Below are 27,035 nucleotides of genomic sequence, written 5' to 3'. Positions count from 1 at the left end.
CCCGCCCCCGGAATGCCCGGCCATGCCCCCGTCGTGCCCCGCCCAGCCCCATTGGCGTTACGCCACAGTTTGAATCCCACCACCATGGGAACCTGTTACTAAAATGTTTGGATCCCACCACTGGGTGGATGGACACCATTACTGAAGACATGTGTGCTGTTAACCGTACCCCTCGAAAATGCCCCAAATTGAGCTATTTGGAGAAGAAAATGTCAGCGCTAACCCCCTCAAGGGGAAAACGGCCCAAGAAGAAGAAGACCTCTGTTCAATGGCACCGCGCTACTCTGCTCAGCTTTGAAGCCGGTTTCCCGGGCTCTTTTCCCAACAGGGGATGACCCAGCAAGACGTGAACCTTTGCGGGCTCTCGGCAGTTCCTGCCTGTTGGTGGTCGGCTCTGAAGTGACCCTTTCAGCTGCGCCGGGGGGAGCAGAGAGCCCAGCTGGTCTCCATTAAGCCGGGCCGGGGTGTGTGAACAGCCGCCCCCTCCTCGGCCCTTTCTCTTCCAGACTCTCCCTTCGGCGGCTCAGAAGGGCACGGAGGTTAGCCCAAAGAGGTTTACACAATGCCGTGTTCTTTCCACACGGCCTGCCCATCTGGGGATGCTCCCGGGATGAGGGGCGTTTGCTTCCTGTCCGCCCGAGCCCACCCAGAGCTGAGAGGAACTTTGGAGCAGAGCTTTTGCTCAGGCAGGAAGAGAGCCCGAAGATCGGCTTCCTGCCACGGTCCAGTTAAGAACATAAGAAGAAGAACATAAGAAGAAGCCAGCTGGGTCAGACCAGAGTCCATCTAGTCCAGCTCTCTGCTACTCGCAGTGGCCCACCAGGTGCCTTTGGGAGCTCACCTGCAGGAGGTGAAAGCAAGGGCCTTCTGCAGCTGTTGCTCCCGAGCACCTGGTCTGTTAAGGCATTTGCGATCTCAGATCAAAGAGGATCAAGATTGGGAGCCACAGATCGACTTCTCCTCCATAAATCTGTCCAAGCCCCTTTTAAAGCTATCCAGGTGAGTGGCCATCACCACCTCCTGTGGCAGCATATTCCAAACACCCATCACACGTGGCGTGAAGAAGTGTTTCCTTTTATTAGTCCTAATTCTTCCCCCCAGCATTTTCAATGGATGCCCCCTGGTTCTAGTATTGTGAGAAAGAGAGGAAAATGTCTCTCTGTCAATATTTCCTACCCCAGGCATAATTTTATAGACTTCAATCCTATCCCCCCTCAGCCATCTCCTCTCCAATCTGAAGAGTCCCAAACGCTGCAGCCTCTCCTCATAAGGAAGGTGCTCCAGTCCCTCAATCATCCTTCTCTGTACTTTTCTATCTCCTCAGTTCTGCATGGCCATCCACCAGGTCAAGCCTCCAGTTTCGGAGGCTGCTTCGGACGGCGAGGGGGCGGGGATAATGCTTTACACTAAAAGAGGGTCTGACAGCAATGGTTCGATTGAAGTTTGTGCTTGCTGGAAGGCTGGGCCGAAGGATACCTGTCCTCCCTGTTGTGGAAAGCAACGTCGTTTGAAGTCAGCAGCAAGCCTGGGGGTCTTTGTTAAGTAAACACTGCGGGTTCTGCCACAGGGTTAAATGCTCCCCCCACCCCGCCCCAGTTTCCCAAAGGCCCATTTCAAACCACAGGTTAAGCAAAGAAGCTGCCCCACAGAGGAAAGAGGGGGCAGGGGATTCTCTAGTCCAGGAATCTGCAACTTGCGGCTCTCCAGATGTTCGTGGACTATAATTCCCATCAGCCCCTGCCAGCATGGCCAATTGGTCATAAGAACATCAGAACTAGCCTGCTGGATCAGACCAGAGTCCATCTAGTCCAGCACTCTGCTACTCGCAGTGGCCCACCAGGTGCCTTTGGGAGCTCCCATGCAGGAGGTGAAAGCAATGGCCTTCTGCTGCTGCTGCTCCCGAGCACCTGGTCTGCTCAGGCATTTGCAACCTCAGATCAAGGAGGATCAAGATTGGTAGCCATAGATGGACTTCTCCTCCATCAATCTGTCCAAGCCCTTTTTAAAGCTATCCAGGTGAGTGGCCATCACTACCTCCTGTGGCAGCCTATTCCAAACACCAATCACACGTTGCGTGAAGAAGCGTTTCCTTTTATTAGTCCTAATTCTTCCCCCCAGCATTTTCAATGAATGCCCCCTGGTTCTAGTATTGTCATGCTGGCAGGGGCTGATGGGAATTGTAGTCTATGAACATCTGGAGAGCCACAGGTTGCAGACCCCTGCTCTAGTAGTCAAATACTGAGGATAAAATCTCTAGTAGTCAAATACCGAGGATAAAATCTGGACAACTTTTGGCAACAACTTATTCAATCAGAGAGAAGCAAACACCCCCCCCCGGGCTCGAGTCCAATCTCCCCAGCAGAACCGAGTTGACAGTTTGGAGGAAGACAGCAATGCAGGACAAGTCCCAGTTGGCGTCAGCTGGAGATCTAATGGGACGGACTGGTCACAGGGGGAAATGCAGAGCGAGGAAGTCCCCGGGGGTGCTTTCGAACCCGGGGCCAGAGACGAAATGGAGACGAAGCCAGTCCAGATGGGGTTCCGGCAGGAAAACCCCTCCCCAGCCGCCGCTCAGTGAGGTATGCCAAAGTAATGTGGGAACCGCTCTCGGCGGCTGGCTCGTGCAGAGAGAAAAGTCCCGAAGGCGGACTCGATCAGCAGTGAGTGTCCCAAACGCGGTTCAGTCGGCAAAAGAAGGCTCATATCAGCAGAGAGGTAACAAGCAGTCGATAATAGTTGCAACCGGCCTGGGACAATCCTAAGCTGACGTCCACCAGCTCCCTCCCTCCCTCCCCCCTCCCCTGCCCCCACCCCAGTTCTCTGGGAAGCCACAGAAACCAGGCCGACATCCACGATGCACTCCATTCCTCTCGGAGAGGAACTTCCCACGATGTGGGGCGTTGTACACAGTTCGAGCTTCACCTCTCGGGTCGCCTCCCCTCCGTTTGCGCGTGGCTCAATTTCCGCTCAGTTCCCGGCACTCCTGTGCTCAGACTCCCAGGGCGGTCAGGGCCCCCGAGCTGGTGATTTTCTTGAAACGGTTAGCAGCACAGACGCCAATGAAGTTTTTCTGCAGGGGAAACAGTTGTGTGTTTTTTTTTAGAAAGTTACCCAAAATGGAATGAGGTGTCAATACGGAATGCTCATAAGTGAGCCTGGGAGCATTCGGCATTTCCTTTAGAAACCCCGAACGTTCTGCATGAAGGAAAAGTGGAATTCGGCAAAATGGGTCAGTTCTGCCAATTTGCGGGACCATCTCTCCCATTATGCCCCCCCACCAAGAGGAGGAGGAGGAGGAGGAGGAGGAGGAGGAGGAGGAGAAGACAAGGAGGAGGGGAGTTTGGATTTAGTTTGGATTTACATCCCTACCTTTCTCTCCTATAAGGAGACCCAAGGTGGCAAAGAAGAAGAAGAAGAAGAAGAAGAAGAAGAAGAAGAAGAAGAAGAAGAAGAAGAAGAAGAAGAAGAAGAAGAAGAAGAAGAAGAAGAAGAAGAAGAAGAAGAAGAAGAAGAAGAAGAGTTGAATTTATATCTCCCCTTTCTCTCCTGCAGGAGACTCAAAGGGGCTGACAATCTCCTTGCCCTTCCCCCCTCACAACAAACACCCTGTGAGGTGGGTGGGGCTGAGAGAGCTCCGAGAAGCTGTGACTAGCCCAAGGTCACCCAGCTGGCGTGTGTGGGAGTGCACAGGCTAATCTGAATTCCCCAGATAAGCCTCCACAGCTCAGGTGGCAGAGCTGGGAATCAAACCCGGTTCCTCCAGATTAGATACACGAGCTCTTAACCTCCTACGCCACTGCTGCTCCTTACAAGCTCCTTTCCCTTCCTCTCCCCACAACAGACACCTTGTGAGGCGGGTGGGGCTGAGAGAGTTCAGAGAAAACTGTAACTAGCCCAAGGTCACCCAGCAGGCATGCAGGAGTGCGGAAACACATCTGGTTCACCAGATAAGCCTCCGCCACTCAGGTGGAGGAGTGGGGAATCAAACCCGGTTCTCCAGATTAGAATCCACCTGCTCTTAACCACTATGCCACGCTGGAATCCAAAAACTATGGCTCAGCATAGATATTACAGTGGAGATTGATCTGGAGTCCTCACCACACCGAAGCATTATTTTACAACACTGAGCTCTGAGAATGCCCGTGGCAGAAGGCGACGCAGGCCCCTTCCGCATTGTAGGAGTCGACCTTAGATCGACTTGGGTCTGATCCGAGTCCTCCGCACAGACGTAGCGTCGGACTCGTGTCTGACTCGACTCACCCCCCTCTCGCCGTTGAATTTCCGAGCTCGACTGGGGAGTCAAGTCGACTGGCGAACTCGGGTTGCGCTCGAGCCGAAGCCGGCCGAGTGCGGAATCTCCGTCGCCTCGACTCTGCCAGCCAGCCAATCACAGCTCAGTATTTTGCCCATGTGCAGAACAGGAGACTCGTGGCGGCGGTGAGAAGCTTTGGGCATGCGCAGAAAGGGAGACTCATCCCAATCAGAACGCAACGCGGGGAGGTGGTCCCGCCCTCTGAGCTCGGCTCCGGAGACACGAGTCGGCTTCTGTGCGGAGAAACGGGAGGACTCGAGCTCAGGTAACGATTCCGCCAACACGAGTCGAACCTGAGTCGCCTCGGAAGGGGCCACAGAGAACTGATTCCGACTGGCTGCTCGTTGCGCCCGTCAAGCCCCCTTTCCCCACTCACCTCCCCTGGAGAGGGCGGCCCCAGAGAGAAAGCAAGCACAGCTTCAGAAAGCAGGCAGCAGAGCCGGGAGCTTTGCACGACTCGCTCACGGGAACCGGGACACACGGGAGGCCCCAGATGCCAACCAAGACATTGGCTCCCAGTGGAGTTCCGAATCATCTTCAAGGTGTTGGTGTTGACCTTCAAGGCCTTACGCAGCCTGGGACCCTCGTACCTTCGGGACCGCATTACCCCATATGTCCCGAGTCGACCTCTGCGCTCAGCAGAGGCCAATTTACTGGAGATCCCTGGCCCCTCAATGACGCGGCTGGCCTCCACTCGGGCCAGGGCCTTCACGGCTCTGGCCCCTGCCTGGTGGAACACTCTGCCACCAGCTGTCCGGGCCCTGCGGGACCTTGGAGAGTTCCATAGGGCCTGCAAGACCGAATTGTTCCACCGGGCCTTTGGAGAGACCAGCCGCTGAGGGTGCCCTGCTTTCATCCTCCCCCCTGCTGTATAGGGTCCCTAACATCATCGGGACCCATCACTCTTCTTGGGAGGGTTGCATATGGGTTCGTGGGATACTGTTTTAGAATGAAAATTTTAAACTTTTATATATTTATGTTTATATATGCTTTTATATTGTTCACCGCCCTGAGCCCTTTGGGGATAGGGCGGTATACGAAATCAATCAATCAATCAATCAATCAATCAATCAATCAATCAATCAATCAATCAATCAATCAATCAATAAACCCCCATCTTCCCCCCAATCTCAGAACCAGCAGATCCCTTCTGTTACCTTCCAGCGCCTCCGCATGACGTACTTCCGGAGCAGGATCTGGGATTTTAAGCGCCGGTTGACCCGTTTGGCCTTGTCCGCCAGGTTATTGAGCCAGGGGTGCTGAAGGCACTCTCCGGCATTCAAGCGACGGCTACGGGGAGGGCGAAAGAGAAATTATGAGGGAGCCACGCCTGGCAGATGCTGTGCTCCTGAACCCCCAGCTGATACACCTTGACACATCACCTGGCCTTGAGCCCTTCCCTCCCAGCATCCTCTGCACTTTGTTTTGCCCGACTCCTGACTTAGCTCTTCGCTGCGATGCTGTTGACCCAAAGGCTTCGCTGCAAACTTGAATGCCCCTGATTTGAATCTCACCTCTGCCCTGTCACATCTACTACACAAAACGACATATTGTTCTGATAAAGTTTGTTGTGAAAAACTATTACAAGATAAGAAGGAGAATATTACTAAATGGGTAGCAAAATTCTGTCTATTCATTATGAAAAAGAAAAAATGATCTGAATATGGCATCCCCCTTAGATATTTTTGTTTTGTTTAGTATTTTTATGCTGTTTGGTGTGATTACAAAGTATAATGATATATAGATGGATAGTGCTGGAATACGGGAGAGAGATCTGCATTCTTGTATGGTTGTAGATATTTTGGAGATTTGTAATATATCTGGTCATTGACTGTAAATAAAGTCTTCTTCTTCTTCAGTTGCACCTCTGCCCTGAGCTCACATGCTCATCTCATGCCCTCAGCTTCCTATCAGAAGCATAACAATATTGTCCCACCCTGCAGGGTTGTTATAAGGATCACAAACTAGAAGAAGAAGAAGAGTTTGGATTTATATCCCCCTTTCTCTCCTGCAGGAGACTCAAAGGGGCTGACAATCTCCTTGCCCTTCCCCCCTCACAACAAACACCCTGGGAGGTAGGTGGGGCTGAGAAGAAGAAGAAGAAGAAGAAGAAGAAGAAGAAGAAGAAGAAGAAGAAGAAGAAGAAGAAGAAGAAGAAGAAGAAGAAGAAGAAGAAGAAGAAGAAGAAGAAGAAGAAGAAGAAGAAGAAGAAGAAGAAGAAGAAGAAGAAGAAGAAGAAGAAGAAGAAGAAGAAGAAGAAGAAGAAGAACTACAGCTGGCATGTGTGGGAGTGCACAGGCCAATCTGAATTCCCCAGATAAGCCTCCACAGCTCAGGCGGCAGAGCGGGGAATCAAACCTGGTTCCTCCAGATTAGATACACGAGCTCTTAACCTCCTGCGCCACTGCTGCTCCTACAATAAAACAAAGGTGTGAAGGGAGGGTTTTGCGTGTATTTGGTTCCTTGGATGTCAGGATGTGACGAGGAGCTCCCTTTGCCGCTCCCCTGACTTTCCCTACATTTCTCTCAGCACTTTTCGTTAGCTACCTTGACTATGACTATAGAAAGGCAGGGTATAAATACAATGAATGAATGAATGAATGAATGAATGAATGAATGAATGAATGAATGAATGAATGAATGAATGAATGAATGAATGAATGAATGAATGAAAAGATAAAATTTTAAGAGAAAGTTCAGAGAAAGTTCAGAGAAAGTTCCTCAGCGGCTTCTCTGCAAACAAACGTGCATGACCTAGTCCAGCTAAGCAGTTGTTGGCCTGCTAATCTAAACTTCCTGACCTCTCCCATTAAAGTCTTAACCTGGGCTTAACCTTGGCTGCATCTTACTGTTTGGTTTGTGCTCCGCAGGCCTTACGTCTGAGTAAGACGGCGCCGAATTTCAACTCGTCCTGATACCGAAAACCAAATAAACACTTCCCTTCAGCCTAAAATTCCAGGTTAAAAAAAGGAGGCAGGAAACAAACAGGTTCTTTGTGTAACCCAACCCCCCCCCCCCTCCATATTTCTACAAACTGCAGCAGGGGAGGGAACTACAGGCCCCTTCCACACAGAGAATGGGGTTTTTAAACTGTTGGACGCTGTATATTGTATGCTGTATTTTAAATGGGTTTAGTTCTTTTAATGTTATAGAGCCGTATTTATATTTGAGATTACGATAGATAGATAGATAGATAGATAGATAGATAGATAGATAGATAGATAGATAGATAGATAGATAGATAGATAGATAGATAGATAGATAGATAGATAGATAGATAGATAGATAGATAAAAAGAAGAACAAGAACAAGAACAAGAACATAAGAAGAAGCCAGCTGGATCAGACCAGAGTCCATCTAGTCCAGCACTCTGCTACTCGCAGTGGCCCACCAGGTGCCTTTGGGAGCTCACCTGCAGGAGGTGAAAGCAAGGGCCTTCTGCGGCTGTTGCTCCTGAGCACCTGGACTGTTAAGGCATTTGCAATTTCAGATCAACGAGGATCAAGATTGAGATTGCAAATGCCTTAATAATAATAATAATAATAATAATAATAATAATAATAATAATAATAATAATAATAATAATAATAATAATAATAATAATAATAATAATAATAAGTTTCCGGGGGTGGCAGTCAGGATAAAAAAACCAGTTTTCCTGTTTTTGTGTTCGCATGCATCCATGCAGGCAGCGATTGGAGCCCCTGGAAACAATCCGGGTTGTTGTCATGCCTTCGCACAGACACGTGTCTTATTTTTGAAAAAATTACTTCCCAACCTTGCATGTCTACGGAGGCATGCACAACTGGTTTCTGGTGCCTGAAGATCAGTTGTAAGTCTGGGAGATCTCCAGGCACTTCCTGGAGGCTGGCGACCTTCTGGTCCCCGGGTCTGCCACTATCTGAGCTCACGTTCCTTGGCTCGGCCCAAACCTTTTGTCCTTGATGATCAAGTTGGAGACAAAGTCCTTGGCTTCCTCCGAGATGCCCTCGAAGGCTTCCTCGTCGAAATACCAGTTGGCCGCGAGGACGTTGTTCAGAGTTTCTGTGTCGTTGTCACCCAAGAAAGGGGACAGCCCACTCAGCCTGAGAGAGAAGACGGGTGGAAAAGGAGGGGGAGAGGGTGGGAACATGAAGGAAAGCCAGTTAGTCACCGCAGCCCCATTTCACGTGCAAAACCCAGTTTCTTCAGAACCAGCACCCTGACGACACGAGTCACCACTGAAAAACCCCAGTGAATCACGGCATCTAGGCCTCAAAATCCTTGCGCAGTGGCCCATCGAGTCCAGCATCCTGCCTCACACAGTGGCTAACCAGTTACTCCAGTGGGCCAACAACAGGGCACAGAGGCCAAGGCCTTCCCCTTGCCTCCTGGCACTGGGATTCAAAGGCTGACTTAGGGAGCTGGGGATGTTTAGTCTGGAGAAGAGAAGGTTAAGAGGTGACATGATAGCCAGAGGTGGGATCCAGCAGGTTCTCACAGGTTCCCGAGAGTAGGTTACTAATTATTTGTGTGTGCCGAGAGGGGGTTACTAATGGGTGATTTTGCCATGTGATTTTTGCCTCAGTTTTGCCTCATTTTTCCTCTCAGCAGTAGCACGCAGAACTTTAAGCAGTCTAGCAGGAGGTGCACCGGCGTGCGTGGCAGCCTGCGCCTGCGTGCATTCGTTTCCCGCCCAACGACCGGTGTAGCGGCTGCATCCTTGCCACAGCCCCGCTCAGGAATGCCCCGCCCCCGGAATGCCCGGCCACGCCCCCGTCGTGCCCCGCCCATCCCCATTGGTGCTACGCCACAGTTTGAATCCCACCACCATGGGAAACGGTTACTAAAATTTTTGGATCCCACCACTGATGATAGCCATTTTAAGAAGGTTAAGAGGTGACATGATATTTGAAGGGATGTCATGTTGGTGAGGGAGCAAGCTTGTTTTCTGCTGCTGCAGAGACTAGGACCAGGAGTCACGGGTTCGAGGTGAAGGAAAAGAGAGTCCACCTAAACATCAGGAAGAACTTCCTGACCGTCAGGGCTGTTCGACAGTGGAATGCACTGCCTCCGTGTGTGTGTGGTGGAGTCTCCTTCTGTGGAGGTTTTTAAAGACAGACTGGATGGCCATCTGTTAGGAGTGCTTTGATTATGTCTTCTTGCGTTGGACTTGATGGCCCTTGGGGTCTCTTCCAACTCTATGGCTCATTCCGCACATGCAGAATAATGCACTTTCAAACTGCTTTCAGTGCTCTTTGAAGCTGTGCGGAATGGCAAAATCCACTTGCAAACAGTTGTGAAAGTGGTTTGAAAACGCATTATTTTGCATGTGCGGAAGGGGCTTATGATTCTTTGGCTCCGATTATGGAGGTTCCCAACAGTCCCCCCTCCCCCAGCCATTAGCCACTGGTAGAGCTCTCCTTCTTGGAAGTCTTTCCCATGTCATAACCCACAAGAAGTGAGACTAGTGGTGGGATTCAGCCGGTTCGCACCACTTCGGCAGAACCGGTTGTTAAAATGGTGCTTGTAAACAACCAGTTGTTAAATTATTGGAATCCCACCACCGCGTGAGACCCGAACTGAAAATGTTCCGAGGTGGGAGGGTCACTCACAGCATGTATGCGATCACCCCCATGCTCCACATGTCAGTGGTATAGGAGACCTGCTCGTAGCTGACCACTTCGGGCGACAGGAATTCCGGGGTGCCAAAGTTCACCTTCAGTTTCTCATCGGGATCGAACCTGGGGAGAGTAGACAGAGCAGATCACTAAACAGACAGTCTGTGAGCACTTATAAGGGAATGCCGTGATCGCTAAAAGTCAACATGGGATTCTCAGAGTCAACTCATGCCAGACTAATCTTAGTTCTTTTTTTGATAGAAGAAGAAGAGGAGGAGGAGGAGGAGGAGGAGGAGGAGGAGTTTGGATTTATATCCCCCCTTTCTCTTCTGCAGGAGACTCAAAGGGGCTGACAATCTCCTTGCCCTTCCCCCCTCACAACAAACACCCTGTGAGGTAGGTGGGGCTGAGAGAGCTCCGAGAAGCTGTGCCTAGCCCAAGGTCCCCCAGCTGGTGTGTGTGGGAGTGTACAGGCTAATCTGAATTCCCCAGATAAGCCTCCACAGCTCAGGTGGCAGAGCTGGGAATCAAACCCGGTTCCTCCAGATTAGATACAGGAGCTCTTAACCTCCTACGCCACAGAAGAAGAAGAAGAAGAAGAAGAAGAAGAAGAAGAAGAAGAAGAAGAAGAAGAAGAAGAAGAAGAAGAAGAAGAAGAAGAAGAAGAAGAAGAGGAGGAGGAGGAGGAGGAGGAGGAGGAAGAAGAGGAAGAGGAAGAGGAAGAGGAAGAGGAGGAGCAGGAGGAGGAGGAAGAGGAGGAGGAAGAGGAAGAGGAAGAGGAAGAGGAGGAGGTGGAAGAGGAGGAGGAGGAGGAGGAGGAGGAGGAGGAGGTGGTGGTGGAGGAGGAGGAGGAAGAGGAGGAGGAGGAGGAGGTGGTGGTGGTGGTGGTGGAGGAGGAGGAGGAGGAGGAAGAGGAGGAGGAGGTGGAGGAGGAGGAGGAGGAGGAGGAGGAGGTGGTGGTGGAGGAGGAGGAGGAGGAGGAAGAGGAGGAGGAGCAGGAGGAGGAGTTTGGATTTATATCCCCTTTTTCTCTCCTCAAACCTGGGATGTGCTCTATGCAAAGGCTGAGGTTCTCCCACCCTACACAGGGTGTTCAGAGAACAAACACGCATCAAGCATATATCATAAGTGCTTTCCCCAAAACTGTGACCACCAATGAATCTGAAGGTGAGGATTGAATTTGCAGAGCCGTCGGGCAGAGGAGCGCAAGCTTAGACCTTCTTGCTGATCCCCCTTGAAAACGTCCAGGCTGCAAACCACTTTCTAACCCTTCTCTTTCGCCTGGGAGGAGCGAGGCCCGGCATTGAACAGAGGCAGAAAAGGAGCAGAGGGCAACGGGCAGAGGCTGGTCCAGGAGGGCGAGGCGCAGGGCGTTACCTTCGGGCGAGTCCAAAATCGATGATCTTCACCATGTGACCAGTGGCTGTCACACAAAGGATGTTTTCCGGCTGCAGAGGGAGAGAAACAGCGCCTTCATTGAATCATGCAACCGTAAAGTGGGAAGAGACCCCAAGGGCCATCAAGTCCAATCCACCTGCCATGCAGGAACACACAATCAAAGCACTCCTGACAGATGAACATCCAGTCTCTACTTAAAAACCTCCAAGGAAGGAGACTCCACCACACTCCAAGGTAGTGCACTGTTGAACAGCCCTGACTCTCAGGAAGTTTTTCCTGATGTTTAAATGAACTCTGTCTTCCTTCACCTTGAACCCATGACTCCTGGTCTTAGTCTCTGGAGCAGCAGAAAACAAGCTTGCTCCCTCACCAACATGACATCCCTTCAAATATCTAAACAGGGCTATCAAGTCATCTCTTAACCTTCTCTTCTCCAGACCAAACATCCCCAGCTCCCTAAGTCTCTCCTCGTAGGGCACAGGTGTCAAACTCGCGGCCCTCCAGATGTTATGGACTACAGTTCCCATCATCCCCTGCCAGCATGATGCTGGCAGGGGGTGATGGGAACTGTAGTCCATAACATCTGGAGGGCCGCGAGTTTGACACCTATATCGTAGGGTATGGATTCTTTTGACCATTTTGGTTGCCCTCCTCTGGACCCGTTCCAGCTTAATATCCTTCTTGAATTGCAGTGCCCAGAACTGCACACAATATTCCAGGTGAGGTCTAACCAATGCAGAATAGAGAGATACTATTACATCCCTCGATCTTGACGCTGCACTCCTATTAATACAGGCCAGAATCACATTGGCTTTCTTGGCCGCCGCATCACACTGCTGACTCATGTTCAGTTTGTGGTCTGCTAAGACTTGCAGATCCCAAAACAGCAGCCAACTCATGGCAAGAGATGAACAGAGGTGGTTTGCCATCGCCTGCCTCTGTATTGCAACCCTGGATTTCCTGGATGTTCTCCCATCTCGACACCAGTCAGGGTTGCCCTTGCTTCTGGGCATTACAATTAAAGAGGACTTGACCTGGGGCGTACAGACTGGCACGGTGGTTAAGAAGGCCCAGCAAAGACTGTACTATCTGAGACTGTTAAGGAAACAACAACTGAACGGAAAACTCCTGGTGTCCTTTTACCGCTGTGCTATAGAGAGTGTCTTAACCTACTGCATCTGTGTATGGTTCTCCAGTTGCACAGTGGCAGATAGGAAGGCGCTCCAAAGGGGGATCACTACTGCACAGAGGATTATCGGCTGCCCTCTCCCCTCCTCGGAAGAACTCTATGATTCCCAAAGCCTAAAGAAAGCCCAAAATATTCTGAGAGGCCCGCCTCATCCGGCACACTCTCTTTTTGAACTGTGACCATCCGCCAGATGATACAGGTCTATCAAAACTAGAACCAAGAGGCTTAGAGACAGCTTCTGCTCTAGAGCTGTGGCGATGCTGAACTCCGCGGCTTCGTGTTGATGTGTTTGGGGCTGTGTAGGGATGGGTGGAGGAAGGGGAAAGTGAGGATGGGGTATGAGTCTGAAATTGTGTGCATTGAGGAATGCTGCTGTGAATTTCGTTGTGCCTGCACAATGACAATAAAATGCTTATGCTTATGGTGAGATCTGAGGAGATGGGGCTCGCCTTGGTCACCCAGGTCAAAGGCAGGGATAAACAGCAGGACATGACGCCATAGAGCAGGAGTATCAAACCGGCAGCCCAGGACAACTTACATCCCCGCTGCCCGTGAGCAGGTGCCTCCCCCGCCAAGGCTTCCATACCTTGAGGTCCAAATGCAGCACCCCCATTTGGTGCATGAAGAGGATCCCATCGCAGATCTGCCGCACGAAGACCATGCAGTCCACTTCGGTCAGCTGGTAATCCTCGTCGATGATTCGCTCAAAGAGCTCCCCGCCTTCCACGCTGGGCAGAGAAGAGAGAAGAAGAAGAGTTTGGGTTTATATCCCCCCTTTCTCTCCTGCAGGAGACTCAAAGGGGCTGACAATCTCCTTGCCCTTCCCCCCTCACAACAAACACCCTGGGAGGTAGGTGGGGCTGAGAGAGCTCCGAGAAGCTGTGACTAGCCCAAGGTCACCCAGCTGGCGTGTGTGGGAGTGCACAGGCTAATTTGAATTCCCCAGATAAGCCTCCGCAGCCTAGGTGGCAGAGCTGGGAATCAAACCCGGTTCCTCCAGATTAGATACACGAGCTCTTAACCTCCTACGCTACGACATCACAGGGGGTGTCAGCTTAACCGGGCCGGGCTCTTTTTATTGCATTTTGACTCCCTTCCCCTAAATAAATTGTCGTAAAATGCGTCGCCTGTGGGCATTTTTGGAATTCTGACACAGTGTGGCCACGAGATAGTGGCCACAGGAACCACAGCCAGTAACACAAGGGGCGCCACGGCTAACCTTCAGACACACAGTGCACTGCCAATCAAGTTTCAAGTGGCCAATTGGAAGCAACGCTGGGCAAAGCCCCATCTGGCTCCGCCCACTTTCTAAAACATTTGGCAGGTGCCACACTGGAGGTCCCTGGAAATAATTTTTGCTTATCTTTTTCATCATTCATTCTCCTGTCTTCTAGTCTCTTCATGTCTCTTCCCTTTCGTAGATTTTTTTAATTGCCTCTGGTATTTGGCAACTTTTATTCTTCCTCTCCCATTATCCACTTCCTGAACTAAGTGCGACACAGTGACATAGCTACCATGGGCGGGTTGGGGACAGGTGCCCCGGGTGGACGCCGTTGGGGTCACGGAGCAGGTGTTGCCTCAGGCACCATTTTCCCTCGCTATGCCTCTGGTGAGTCCCTCCCAGTTCACCGACCCCCCCTCCCCCCGTTCACAGACAGCAGGAAAGATCAGGGGCAGATGGTTAATTGGGTGCCCACCCTCGCAACTCACAACTCCATGAAGAGCATGATATCTCTGGGCGTCTCAATGGCGTCGTACAGCTGGATCAAATTCCTGTGATTCAACTGATTCATCACGTCGATTTCCACTTCCGCCATCTCCTGTGGGGCAAAGCAGAGGTTGGATCCAGCAGGTTCTCACCAGTTCCCGAGAGCGGGTTACTAATTATTTGTGTGTGCCGAGAGGGGGTTACTAATTGGGTCTGCTTTTCCGTTAGAAATTCCATTAGGTCCAAAAATCATCAAGTCCTGTTGTTTCCTTTGTGGCTGGTTAGCAAAGGTAGAAAACGGGATCATTCTCCCTGCTGGGCTGTTTTAAAAACATGTTTTAGAAATATGGTCAAGTTCCTTGTTTAAGGAAAGTGTCCTTCTTTTGATTTCTAGAAACAAAATTAAGTATTTGAAAGTATTAAGTATTTGACAGGCAGTCAATTAGAGGAGAAGTCGTTGTTTCTGTTGGCAGCAGACCATAGGACTTGCTAGAACGAGTTTGAATTATGGACAGAAAGATACCAGCTGGAAATTAGGAACTTTTTTTTACAGTAAGAGTTTTTTTACAGTAACAGAGAAATTATTAATGCCCCGCCCCCGGAATGCCCGGCCACGCCCCCGTCGTGCCCCGCCCAGCCCCATGGGCGCTACGCCACTGTTTGAATCCCACCACCATGGGAACCTGTTACTAAAGTTTTTGGATCCCACCACTGGGGCAAAGTCAGTGTCACATTCTATGGGGCTCCTGAGGAATCCACTTGGTTGGGGGTTAGCCCTGATGAAAAGTGGGGCATATTTTGCCGGCCCCCCAAGTCTTCCCTGCTCTCCTTTCTTATCCATTCTGTACCTCTCAGGACAGGGAATAGAGCATCACAGTCAGTTCCAGGGTTTTTTTGGGGGGGCTGAATAAGATGCCCTTCAGTGGCCTCCCCATCAATACTGTGCCCTCTTTGTGCCCGTGGCCACAAAGGGTGCCTTTTTAAGGAGGGAACAGAGCATGACTTTTTCACAACCCTCGTAAGGCCCAGCAGCACCAACAGAGCTAGAAGGGGTTTAAAAAAACCCTCCCTCTCCCATCCTGACCCAGCATAAATTGGGAGGTCACAGAATCATAGAGTTGGAAGAGACCCCCAAGGGCCATCCAGTCCAACCCCCTGCCATGCAGGAACACAACATCAAAGCACTCCTGTCAGATGACGATCCAGCCTCTCTTTAAAAACCTCCAAAGGAGGAGACTCCGCCACACTCCGAGGTAGTGCATTCCACTATCGAACAGCCCTGACTGTCAGGAAGTTCTTCCTGATGTTCAGGTGGAATTTCTTTTCCTGCACCTTGAACCCGCGACTCCTGGTCTGAGTCTCTGGAGCCGCAGAAAACAAGCTTGCTCCCTCACCAACACGACATCCCTTCAGATATTTAAACACAGCTATCGTGTCACCCCTTCATCTTCTCTTCCTTAGACTAAACATATTCAACTCTCTTAGTCGTTCCTCGTAGGGCCGTGGTGGCGAACCTTTTGCACTCCAGATGTTTTGGACTACAATTCCCATGAGCCCCTGCCAGCATGGCCAATTGGCCATGCTGGCAGGGGCTGATGGGAATTGTAGTCCAAAACATCTGGAGTGCAAAAGGTTCGCCACCACTGTCGTAGGGCAAGGATTCCAGAGCTTTCCCCATTTTGGCCACCCTCCTCTGGACCCGTTCCAGCTTGTCAATATCCTTCCTGAATTGTGGTGCTCAGAACACAGGATTCCAGGTGGGGTTGGACCAACGTAGAAGAGAGTGGTGCTATCACATCCCTCGATCTACACACATCCTATTTCAACAGCCAAACAAGACTTCGGCAAGAAAGACACAGCGGAATGTGTGGCCCAGCGCCAGAGGTGTGCCCAGAGGTGGGATCCAGCCGGTTCTCACCAGTTCCCGAGAGTGGGTGACTAATTATTTGTGTGTGCCGAGAGGGGGTTACTCATTGGGTCCGCTTTTCCGTCTCCACGCCCTCGCCTCCCCGAGAGGCATCCTGCCTTTGAACGGGAAGGTCCCATATAGCAATTGCGACTAATAATGTCACTCCCTGAACTGGGTGAATCCCTTTCAGGTACTGCAATTCATGGATTCTCAGCCTTTCGGACCTTTTATCTCACCAGTCTCTATCAAAGAACCTGTGTGTTTCACCATGGCTGTGTTCAGGTTTGGGGCCTTTTCTATAATGTGATGATGATTTAGAAATGACCTGGTGCAAAAAAAAAATTGGGGGGTCATGGTGGGGTGGCCCAGGTTTTGCCCAGGGCTCAGGTTTGCCTAAGTACGCCTCTTCCCCCTTTGCTGAGGGGGGGCTGGCGAGGGAACCTGTTACTAAAATTTTTGGATCCCACCACTGGGTGTGCCCCGGCACTTGGCGCCACATCCGCCCAGAGCCCCACACTCCCGGAACCAGCCTGGGAACGTACCCTGTCCTTCGGCCCCTGCTTCTTGATACTTTTCACGGCAAGCTTGAGTCCTGTCTCCTTCACTGAGCACATACGGACTTCCCCAAACTTTCCCCTGCAGCGAGAAAGGGAGAAAAGAGAGCGGTGAAGAACAGTTCCGAAGTTCTCTTCCAACCTGCCCTTTCCAGAGGGATTTGGATTTGGATTGATATTCTTAGCTGTGAAAAGCTTGAAGCACCTGTAACCTCATTTAATACAAGCCTCAGCCTCTCATATCTAGAAGAAGAAGAAGAAGAAGAGTTTGGATTTATACCCCCTCTTTCTCTCCTATAAGAATACTGAAAGGGGCTGACAATCTCCTTGCCCTTCCCCCCCTCACAACAAACACCCTGTGAGGTAGGTGGGGCTGAGAGAACTCTGAAGAACTGTGACTAGCCCAAGGTCACCCAGCTGGAGTGTGTTGGAGTGTACAAACTAATCTGGTTCCCCAGATAAGCCTCCACAGCTCAAGTAGCAAAGCTGGGAATCAAGCCCAGTTCTCCAGATTGGACTGCACCTGCTCGTAACCACTACACCACGCTGGCTCTCCCGTGAGTGATTCGCATTTGGCATTTGCTGCCCAAGGATGTAGTGATAGCCACAGGCATAGATGACTTTTAAAGGGGCTTGAGACAGATTCATGGAGCAGAGGACTATCAGTGGACGTTGGCCATGGTGAGGGTTGGTTCAGGGGGTCCAAAGTTATGGACTCCCAAAGGGGGTGCCCCAAAGGGGGTGCCCCTATCCTCCATTGTTTCCAATGGGAGCTAATAGAAGATGGGGGCTACACCTTTGAGGGTCCATAACGTTGGACCTCCTAAACCAAACTTCACCAAACCTGGCAGGTATCATCAAGAGAGTCTCTTACTGATACCACCCGGTTTTTGTGAAGTTTGGTCCAGGGGGTCCAAAGCTGTGGACTTCCAAAGGGGGTGCCCCATCCCCCATTGTTTACAATGGGAGCTAATAGGAGATGGGGTTACACCTTTGAGGGTCCATAACTTTGGACCCCCTGAACCCAAGTTCACCAAACCTGGGTGGTATCATTAGGAGAGTCTCCTAAAGATACCCTAAAAGCTTGGTGCTGCTAGCTTAACAATTGCACCCCTGACAGCAGGCACCCGCCAAATTTCCCCAGATTCTCCTTTTAAATCCACCCCCTTGGGCATGGATTTAAAGGGAGAATCTGAGGTCCTCAGTTTAGAAGAAGAAGAAGAATTTGGATTTATATCCCCCCTTTCTCTCCTGCAGGAGACTCAAAGGGGCTCACAATCTCCTTGCCCTTGCTCCCTCACAACAAACACCCTGTGAGGTGGGTGGGGCTGAGAGAGCTCCGAGAAGCTGTGACTAGCCCAAGGTCACCCAGCTGGCGTGTGTGGGAGTGCACATGTTCACTGGGTTCCTTGTTCATCAAGGGCAGTGAGTTGACCCCCAGCTGGAAGATTCCAGCTCCCTCCCCGCTCTTACCCTCCAAGGGTCTCTTTAGTGTTGATGGTGTAGTTCTCCTTGATGTCTGCCGTCCTCAGGGTGACGATGCGGTGGGTGAACGGCGCAGGTGGGGGAGGCGTGTCGTCTGGAAGGGAACGGGGGGGAGGGTAGAATAAGTTTGGGGCTGTTCAGGATCTAGATGAAGAAGGGCCCTGGGCTATTCCACTGGTGAGGCCCCTCCCAACCCCCCACCCTCACAGCTCGAGGAAGAGGGGAGTCCACAACATGGGAGTCACAAAGTCCTGGAAGGAAAGAATAGGTGAAGTTGAGCGAAGTCCTGGAGTGAGTGAATTTCAGTGAAGTCCTAGAACCTAGAGCCAATTGGCCATGCTGGCAGGGGCTGATGGGAATTGTAGTCCATAACTTCTGGAGTGCCAAAGGTTCGCCACCACTGTCCTAGAAGGCCAAAATCAATACCGAAATCAACGCCAATGTTGAGTTTTCAGCTTAAGACAGTATTATTCTGAAATGGAGTGTAAGAAAAATCACTGAAGGGTTGTTTAGAGGAGGAGGAGGAGGAGGAGGAGGAGGAGTTTGATTTATGTCCCCCCTTTCTCTCCTGTAAGGAGACTCAAGGTGGGTGCTGTGTGGTTTCCGGGCTGTATGGCCGTGTTCTAGCAGCATTCTCTCCTGAACACGGCCATACCGCCCGGAAACCACACAGCACCCAAGCGATTCCGGCCGTGAAAGCCTTCGACAATACATTAGACTCAAGGTGGCTGACAAGCTCCTTTCCCTTCCTCTCCCCACAACAGACACCTTGTGAGGCAGGTGGGGCTGAGAGAGTTCTGAGAGAACTGTGACTGGCCCAAAGTCACCCAGCAGGCTTCATGCGTAGGAGTGCGGAAACGCATCTGGTTCACCAGATAAGCCTCTGCCACTCGGGTGGAGGAGTGGGGAATCAGACCCGGTTCTCCAGATTAGAATTCACCTGCTCTTAACCACTTCACCACACTGGCTCTCCAGTTCATTATGTCCACATGGGTAAGAAAGGCCTGTGACAGTGTCAGAAATATTACACACGTTGAAGGATGCTGTTCCGGCTACAGCGGGCATCCCAGGAGATGGCGGAGCGCCAAGAAGCCGGGCATCTCCAAGGCACGTTCAGAGGCTGCCACCTACTGGCAACATGGTGAAGTGCATGGCAACAGCACTGTGCTTGTTAGCTCTCTGGGTCCTGCCTTGGCCAAAATCCAGACCATGGTCAGCTTAATGACTGAAGTGACCCAAGCATCGGTTGGAGGCCTCAACACTTGAAGAAGAAGAAGAAGAAGAAGAAGAAGAAGAAGAAGAAGAAGAAGAAGAAGAAGAAGAAGAAGAAGAAGAAGAAGAAGAGGAGGAGGAGGAGTTTGGATTCATATCCCCCCTTTCTCTCCTGCAGGAGACTCAAAGGGGCTGACAATCTCCTTGCCCTTCCCCCCTCACAACAAACACCCTGTGAGGTAGGTGGGGCTGAGGGAGCTCCGAGAAACTGTGACTAGCCCAAGGTCAGCTGGCGTGTGTGGGAGTGCACGGGCTAATCTGAATTCCCCAGATAAGCCTCCACAACTCAGGCGGCAGAGCTGGGAATCAAACCTGGTCCCTCCAGATTAGATACACGAGCTCTTAACCTCCTAACGCCACTGCTGAGGCCATGATCCGACAGCGGGCAAGCTGAGCTATGCAGTTGTGCAACTTCATCAATGCACACTGGCTTTACCAGAGAGTGACTGGCCGGAAAGATGTCCCGTTGGCCTCAACTGGGGCCAGGGCGTTTTTGGCCCCGGCTCCAGCTTTGTGGAACGCTCTGTCAGATGACATCTAGGCCCTGCGGGACTCTAGATTTACGGCTCCCACTCTCCCCGCCCCCCTATATTTTTCTGCACACCACAATAGCAATTTATTGTATTTTAATGTATGAGAGTTTTTCGGTCCCCATTGTGGCCTATCCTACAGTTAACGTAGTTTGTTGCTTTTCGCATATCCAATTTTATTGTATTCATTGTGGGCTGGAAGCCACCGAGGGTCTGGAAGGGGAAGAGCGGCCTGCAAATAGAGTTAAAGAAATAAAGAAATCACACCACAGCCGTCAGTTCAAGACTCAGAATTGTGAGGCTGTGGTTGAAGAAGACAAGAAGAAGAGTTTGGATTTCTACCCCACCTTTCTCTCCGGTAAGGAGACTCCAGGTGGCTTGCAAGCTCCGTTCCTTTCCTTTCCCCACAACAAACACCTCGTGAGGTAGGTGGGGCTGAGAGAGTCCAGAGAGAACTGTGACTGTCCCAAGGTCACCCTGCAGGAATGTAGAAGTGGGAAAACACATCTGGTTCACCAGATAAGCCTCTGCCACTCAGGTGGAGGAGCGGGGAATCAAACCCGGTTCTCCAGATTAGAATCCCTCTGCTTTTAACCACTACACCATGCTGGCAATTGAACCATGTTTAGCTTTGGATTTCTGCTGTCCGGTCATTCTGGCCCCTGTTCACAACAGGCCGCAAACTGGGGCCAAAGTTAGTACTGGAGGTGGGGAAAGAGGGCAGGAAGCCTGGGAGACTGAGAAGACTCCAGGCCAGAAGAAGAAGAAGAAGAAGAGGAAGAGGAAGAGGAAGAGGAGGAGGAGGAGTTTTGATTGATATCCCCCCTTTCTCTCCTGCAGGAGACTCAAAGGGGCTGACAATCTCCTTGCCCTTCCCCCCTCACAACAAACACCTGTGAGGTAGGTGGGGCTGAGAGAGCTCCAAGAAGCTGTGACTAGCCCAAGGTCACCCAGCTGGCGTGTGTGGGAGTGCACAGGCTAATCTGAATTCCCCAGATAAGCCTCCACAGTTCAAGCGGCAGAGCTGGGAATCAAACCCGGTTCCTTCAGATTAGATACACGAGCTCTTAACCTCCTACGCCACTGCTGCTCACTGCTGAAGCAGGCTAGCCAGACAACCTCCTAGAGTTGCCAACCTCCAGGTGTGGGCTGGAGAGCTCCTGAAATTACAATTGATCTCCAGCATCCAGAGCTCAGTTCACTGGGGGCAAAACGGCTTCTTCCGAGAGTGGCCTTCATGGCCTTGTAGCTCACAGACGTCCTTCTGCTCGCCAGATTCTCCAGGAATTTCCTAGCTTGCGGTTGGCAACGCTACGGCCTCCTTCGTCACCCACCGAATGATCACGAGTCCCTTTTGCGAGTGGCCCGTTTTCTGGATCGCCAGTGAAGATGGCCTCCTGCTATAGCCCCAGTTTATTTCTTTTTCAGTTATTGGTTATTAGATTTTCCCCCCCATTTCATTTGGTCATTTCTATGCTGCTGCTCTTGCCGAAGGGACCCAAAGTGGCATAAAGCAATTTCCCCGACAAACAAAATCCATCAATTCAACAATCCACATAAAAGGAAATAAACTAATTTGGCTCCAAGTAACTGAGTTGGACAAGCCGAGGCCTCGGATACAACCCAGAGGTGTACTTGGTGAACGTGAACTTTGCAGAATTCGCAGTACAAAATCTGTACTATTTATGTGAACACCGTTAAACTATTGTAAGGAACTAGTACTATTATTTTTGTTATTTTTAACATATCAAATTGAAAGGTTTCTTTAAATTTATTGTTTTTAACATTTTGCTTTTTTTTCTTTGGTGGTTTTTTTTTTTTTTTGGACTTACATTTAACATACTGGGCTGTAAATACGATTTTATGTGCGGAGATTAGTTCTATGCGTGCACGAACTGTTTACTGATCTCTGAAAAAAAAATCCAGTGGGATCAAAACGCAACGGGCCTTTTTGGGGGGATATATTCTGGGATATTTTGTGCAACGCTGTGCTCCCTCCGAGTTCAGCCAGAGACATTTCAGTGTCTAAGAAATAAAATCCACATGTCACCTAGAGGTGGGATCCAGCAGGTTCTCACAGGTTCCCGAGAGTAGGTTACTCATTATTTGTGTGTGCCGAGAGGGGGTTACTAATGGGTGATTTTGCCACGTGATTTTTGCCTTAGTTACACCCCTCCTCTCCGCAGTAGCGCGCAGAACTGGAAGCAGTCTAGCAGGAGGGGCACCGGCGTGCGTGGCAGCCTGCGCCTGCGTGCATTCGTTTCCCACCCAAAAACCGGCGCAGCAGCTGCGTCCTTGCCACAGCCCTGCCCAGGAATGCCCCACCCCCGGAATGCCCGGCCACGCCCCGTTGTGCCCCGCCCAGCCCCATTGGCGCTACACCACAGTTTGAATCCCACCCCCATGGGAACCTGTTACTAAAATGTTTGGATCCCACCACTGATGTAACCCCTGCACACATACACATACAAACACTCACTGAATGCGCAATAATTATCATTGGGCATAATGCGTTAGAAAATCCAAGAACCTCACTGAAATGAATCCACACAAGGCCTGGTGCAAAAGAACCTCGGGCCGAATTTGGCCTGGGGATCAGACCGGGTTGCCAATGCTGGCCTGGGAAATTCCTGGACGTTTGGGGGGGGGGGGGAGCACCTGCCAAAGGAGAAGTGTGGGGAGGGATTTCACCTAGAGTCTATGGTATACCATAGAGTGTGACCTCCTAAACTGCCATTTTTCTCCAGGCAAACTAATCTCTGGAGACCAGTTATAATTCTGGGAAACCTCCAGGCCTTGCCCAGAGGTTGGCGACCCTAATTATTACCTGAGGCAACCACCTCATAATATTTCTTGGTGGGGTCCCCTCTGTCTCCGTCACGCTTGTGGTAAGCCTTCTTTGTTGTGGCCCCTGCCTAATGGAATACTCTGTCAAGTAGGACTGGGCCCTACAGGACTCTGTCAAGTAGGACCTACAGGCCCTACAGGAGAGCAGCAGTGGCCTAGGAGGTTAAGAGCTCGTGTATCTAATCTGGAAGAACCGGGTTTGATTCCCCGCTCTGCCGCCTGAGCTGTGGAGGCTTCTCTGGGGAATTCAGATTAGCCTGGGCACTCCCACACACGCCAGCTGGGTGACCTTGGGCTAGTCACAGCTTCTCGGAGCTCTCTCAGCCCCTCCTACCTCACAGGGTGTTTGTTGTGAGGGGGGAAGGGCAAGGAGATTGTCAGCCCCTTTGAGTCTCCTGCAGGAGAGAAAGGGGGGGATATAAATCCAAACTCTTCTTCTTCTTCTTCTTCTCTTCTTATCTCAGATCCACGGGGCCTGGAAAATGGAACTATTCTGCCAGGTCTATGGTTGAGGACAACGACGGCATTTTCCGACGTAACTGGCCACCCGTTTCTGCCCCTGTTCCTTTCCTTCCTTCTCCCCTTTCCCTTATTTCCTTTCTCTTCCTATTTTCCTTCATTCCCCTTATTTGGAACTGATTTCAGGATGCTACTGAGAAGCTGATAAGCTATATTTGGGGATTTAAATTGGATTTTCCTGTAAGCCTCCCTGAGCTCATCACGGAGAAGAGAAGCATATAAATCAAATAATAAACAAACAAACTCTGAACCAATTTTTCCCCGTAAAAGTGTTCACTGTATTGTCGAAGGCTTTCACGGCTGGAATCACTGGGGTATTGTGGGGTTTCTGGGCTGTATGGCCATGTTCCAGTAGCAATTTCTCCTGATGTTTTGCCTGCATCTGTGGCTGATGCCAGCCACAGATGCTGGTGAAACGTCAGGAGAAAATGCTACTGGAACACGGCCATACAGCCCAGAAACCCCACAATACCCCAAACACTGAACCATTTCCCCCCTTTCCCATCCTGCCTGTCTAGCCCATCCCTTCCACATCCTCTGGAGCAGCTGGCGCACTACAATAAATTCTGGAAGTAGAAAACTGCTACTCTGCCACACTGTCGTTTGTGTCCATTTTATTAAGGCACATTATGATGCCATATTCTCCAAGCCCCTCCAGTTTCCTCAGAGACTCCCCTAGACGCCCTCAAAGCTGTTCTCTTTCCACAAAGAATATGACAGTTCAGCTATTAAAAAGCTGATAGTGCGTCCATTATTATATTACCATTTACTGTTCATTTACAGCTGTCTTCGTTTATAGTCCACTGCTTATTATATCACTGTTTAATATGCGATATGTTCATATTCCTTTTTTCTTTGCCTTGGAATGCAACTAAACTTTAAAAAATACGTTTCTTTCTTTCCTTCTCTCTCATTCTGTTTTGTTTGTATCTGTTAAAAAGAAAAACTGGAAACGGGGAAAAAAAGAAGCTGAAATCTAGAAAATCTTAAAATCTTGGATTAGGGAAGATACCATCTCCGGGCCAGGAAATTGCACGGGCTTATCACAAAGAACTACACCAAGTGAATGCGCATGTAACCCCCATGTTCAGAATGGGTTGACCCAGTAAGGGGTGGAGACTCAAAGCAGCAAGAGGCTGCAGCAGAGCTCATGTAGTTTGGAGGGGACGAGGCTACCAGACTCGGACCTCGATTTGTATAAGCCTTTAACACCTTGTTAAGGTAACTGCAATGTTGTTGAGAACTACTGGGAAGGTAGTTGTTTGTTTTTGCTATGTTGTAAATGTTGGAGTTTATTGTTTCAGGGTTTCTTTTGTGGTTGTAATGGGTGGGTGTTCTCCTGGAAACCTTCATCATGTTGAATCCTGTTCACCAAGCCCTTGGAGTCTTCAGGAGCCAACCCACGTGCAAAGAAGAATTGGACTTGGCAGTATCAGTAGACTGTAACTAGAAGGACTTGAAAATGCAACCTGAACAGGACCTTGAAGTGTGATGTTAAATGTTGATGTTATGTGTTATGTGTTAAAAAAGTAAACTGTTTTTGTTTAAACTTAGTTCTTTGCAACTCCTTCCAAGTACTGCCCCACAGAACCCACAGAAAGAGGTTACACGCACACACCCCATACATACACACACACAAACGCACATACAACCCGTCTTCCTTTCCTGCGTTCCCTGCACTTCAGCATAGTCAGCATTCCCCCCCCCCCCCCCCGCCCCCAAGCAACACAAGGTCACCCGGTGACAAGACAATCTGTTCCAACAAGCACAGCTGGTAGAAAGATCAGAGCAAACTTGATGCCTGGTGGCCTGGCGCCTGGCCGTACTTGCGAGCTCGCACATGGAAAAGAATGTCGCTCTGGTGGCTGGAACAGCAAAGGAAAGTCAAATGCAGGGTGGACGGAAACCCCAACACCACCACCCTGACCCTCCCTACCACAGAAAGCCCCTTGCTGTCAAATCTCTCAGCCCTGGACTAGCAAAACCCAGGCTGAAGGCACCAGCTGCTCAGTGGGTTGTCTGGTGTTGTGGGGGTGGGGGGGGGGGGGCTCCTGCAATCTTGCTTGCCTTCATATGATCGCAGTAGCAAAAATTACTTTCGCGAAAAGCTGGAAAACGTTGAAGACTTCGACAGAGGAGGGGTGTAACGAGGCAAACTGTAGCCCTGGGCAAAACCTGAGTTGGATGCCCCCCCCCCCCCGCCCCCGGTGCCATCACGACAGTCTCCAGATGATACCCTGAAATTTTGGTGCCGGTACGTCCAAAAATGCACCCCCTGCAGGAACATCCCAGAAATTTGCCCAAGAATCTTTGTTCTGCCTTGAGTTTTCTGCATTGCTGTCAATGGGGGTTGCAGGCTGGGGGGGGGGGGCACATTTCTGAAGGCACAGTCTCAAAGCTTTCATGGTCTCATCAGGGGACTGCCCTAATGATACCCCCCCAGGTTTGGTGCAGTTTGGTTCAGGGGGGCCAAAGTTATGGACCCTCAAAACTGTAGCCCCCATCTCCTATTAGCTCCCATTGGAAACAATGGGGGGTGGGGGCACCCCCTTTGGGAGTCCATAACTTTTGACTTCCTGAACCAAACCTCACCAAACTTGGGGGGGGGGGTGTAGCATAAGGACAGTCTCCTGATGATACGCTGACGTTTTGGTGCCGCTAGCCTAAAAAGTGCGCCCCCTGCAGGCCAAAAATGGAAAACCACTAAAAATACCCCAAAACGAACCCTGCGTTTTGATGCCCCCCCACAAGGTGATGCCCTGGGCAGCTGCCCACCTTGCCCAATGGGCATTACGCCCCTGGGAATGGCTGCATAAAATATGAGAGTATGCGAAATCCGATAAACAAAAATGTTGAAAGAAAGCCTGTTAGAAAAATGTGAGAGAATACGGTCTCCCTGGTTAGAATTCATGAAAGAACATGGCTCAGATTTACCCTCAGCTGGGTTTAAGTTTTAGGATGAAGTGTGGATATTTATTATGTTTTTTTCTCTTTTTTAAGATACCGTATTAGTGTTTTTCTGTTGGTTTTTTTTATTCTTTATCTTCTTTATGGTGCAAATTAGATGTGCTTACAATATATATTAGACAGAGAAAGAGACTATAAGGAAGTTATTTCAGGGAATCGGTCCGGAGCCCCTGCACCGGTGGAATAGAGTCCAGAGGTGTATGGGAGGAAAGTGGCGCCGGGGGCAACACTTGCTCCAGGTACTCACACACACACCGCGCGTGCCCCACTTACCAGGGGCCCTGCCGCGGGCCGGGTCAAGGGACGGCCCCCATGTGATCCAGTGGGGAGCACCCTGGGTCAATTGAACCCCCCCTGTCCCTCAGGCAGATACACCAACTGGGAATCTTTCCATCCAGGAGATGCCAGTAAACCCCTTCCCAACAGTTGCCAAGGTCCGGGTTGGAAAATACCTGGAGAATCTGGAGGTAGACTCAGGAGGGGAGGGTTTGGGGCAGGGAAGGGAAGAGCTTTCAACCGGGTACAGTGCCAGAGAATGCACTTTTCCAAAGCGGCCATTTTCCCCAGGTGAGCTGGTCTCTGTCACTCAGAGATCAGTTGTGATAGTGGGAGATCTCCAGCAATCACCTAGACTCAGTGGTGGCAAACTTATGGCACTCCAAATGTTCATGGACTACAATTCCCATCAGCCCCTGTCAGCATGGCCAATTGGCCACTCCAGATGTTCAAGGATTACAATTCCCAT

General features: G+C 50.5%; 1 protein-coding gene across 3 annotated transcripts in view; it reads right to left on the bottom strand.

The window, feature by feature from the left end:
• Positions 1–2,286: 2,286 nt before the first annotated feature.
• Positions 2,287–27,035, bottom strand: part of MYLK2 (myosin light chain kinase 2) — a 41,751-nt gene continuing 17,002 nt past the window's right edge. For all 3 annotated transcript variants that reach the window (XM_048498127.1, XM_048498125.1, XM_048498128.1), the window contains exons 4-12: positions 18,144–18,249; positions 16,659–16,752; positions 14,210–14,319; positions 13,086–13,227; positions 11,290–11,360; positions 9,907–10,035; positions 8,245–8,397; positions 5,470–5,602; positions 2,287–3,070 (exon numbers count right to left, since the gene is read on the bottom strand). In XM_048498127.1, the coding sequence (XP_048354084.1) occupies positions 2,990–3,070; positions 5,470–5,602; positions 8,245–8,397; positions 9,907–10,035; positions 11,290–11,360; positions 13,086–13,227; positions 14,210–14,319; positions 16,659–16,752; positions 18,144–18,249 (1,019 nt within the window). In that variant the 3' untranslated portion in view covers positions 2,287–2,989. The remainder of the gene's footprint in view (positions 3,071–5,469; positions 5,603–8,244; positions 8,398–9,906; positions 10,036–11,289; positions 11,361–13,085; positions 13,228–14,209; positions 14,320–16,658; positions 16,753–18,143; positions 18,250–27,035) is intronic.

Source organism: Sphaerodactylus townsendi, linkage group LG05, assembly GCF_021028975.2.
Source record: "Sphaerodactylus townsendi isolate TG3544 linkage group LG05, MPM_Stown_v2.3, whole genome shotgun sequence".
Lineage (NCBI taxonomy): Eukaryota > Metazoa > Chordata > Lepidosauria > Squamata > Sphaerodactylidae > Sphaerodactylus > Sphaerodactylus townsendi.
The sequence above is the reverse complement of the archived record's forward strand: the minus strand, read 5'-3'. Positions and strand labels throughout refer to the sequence as shown.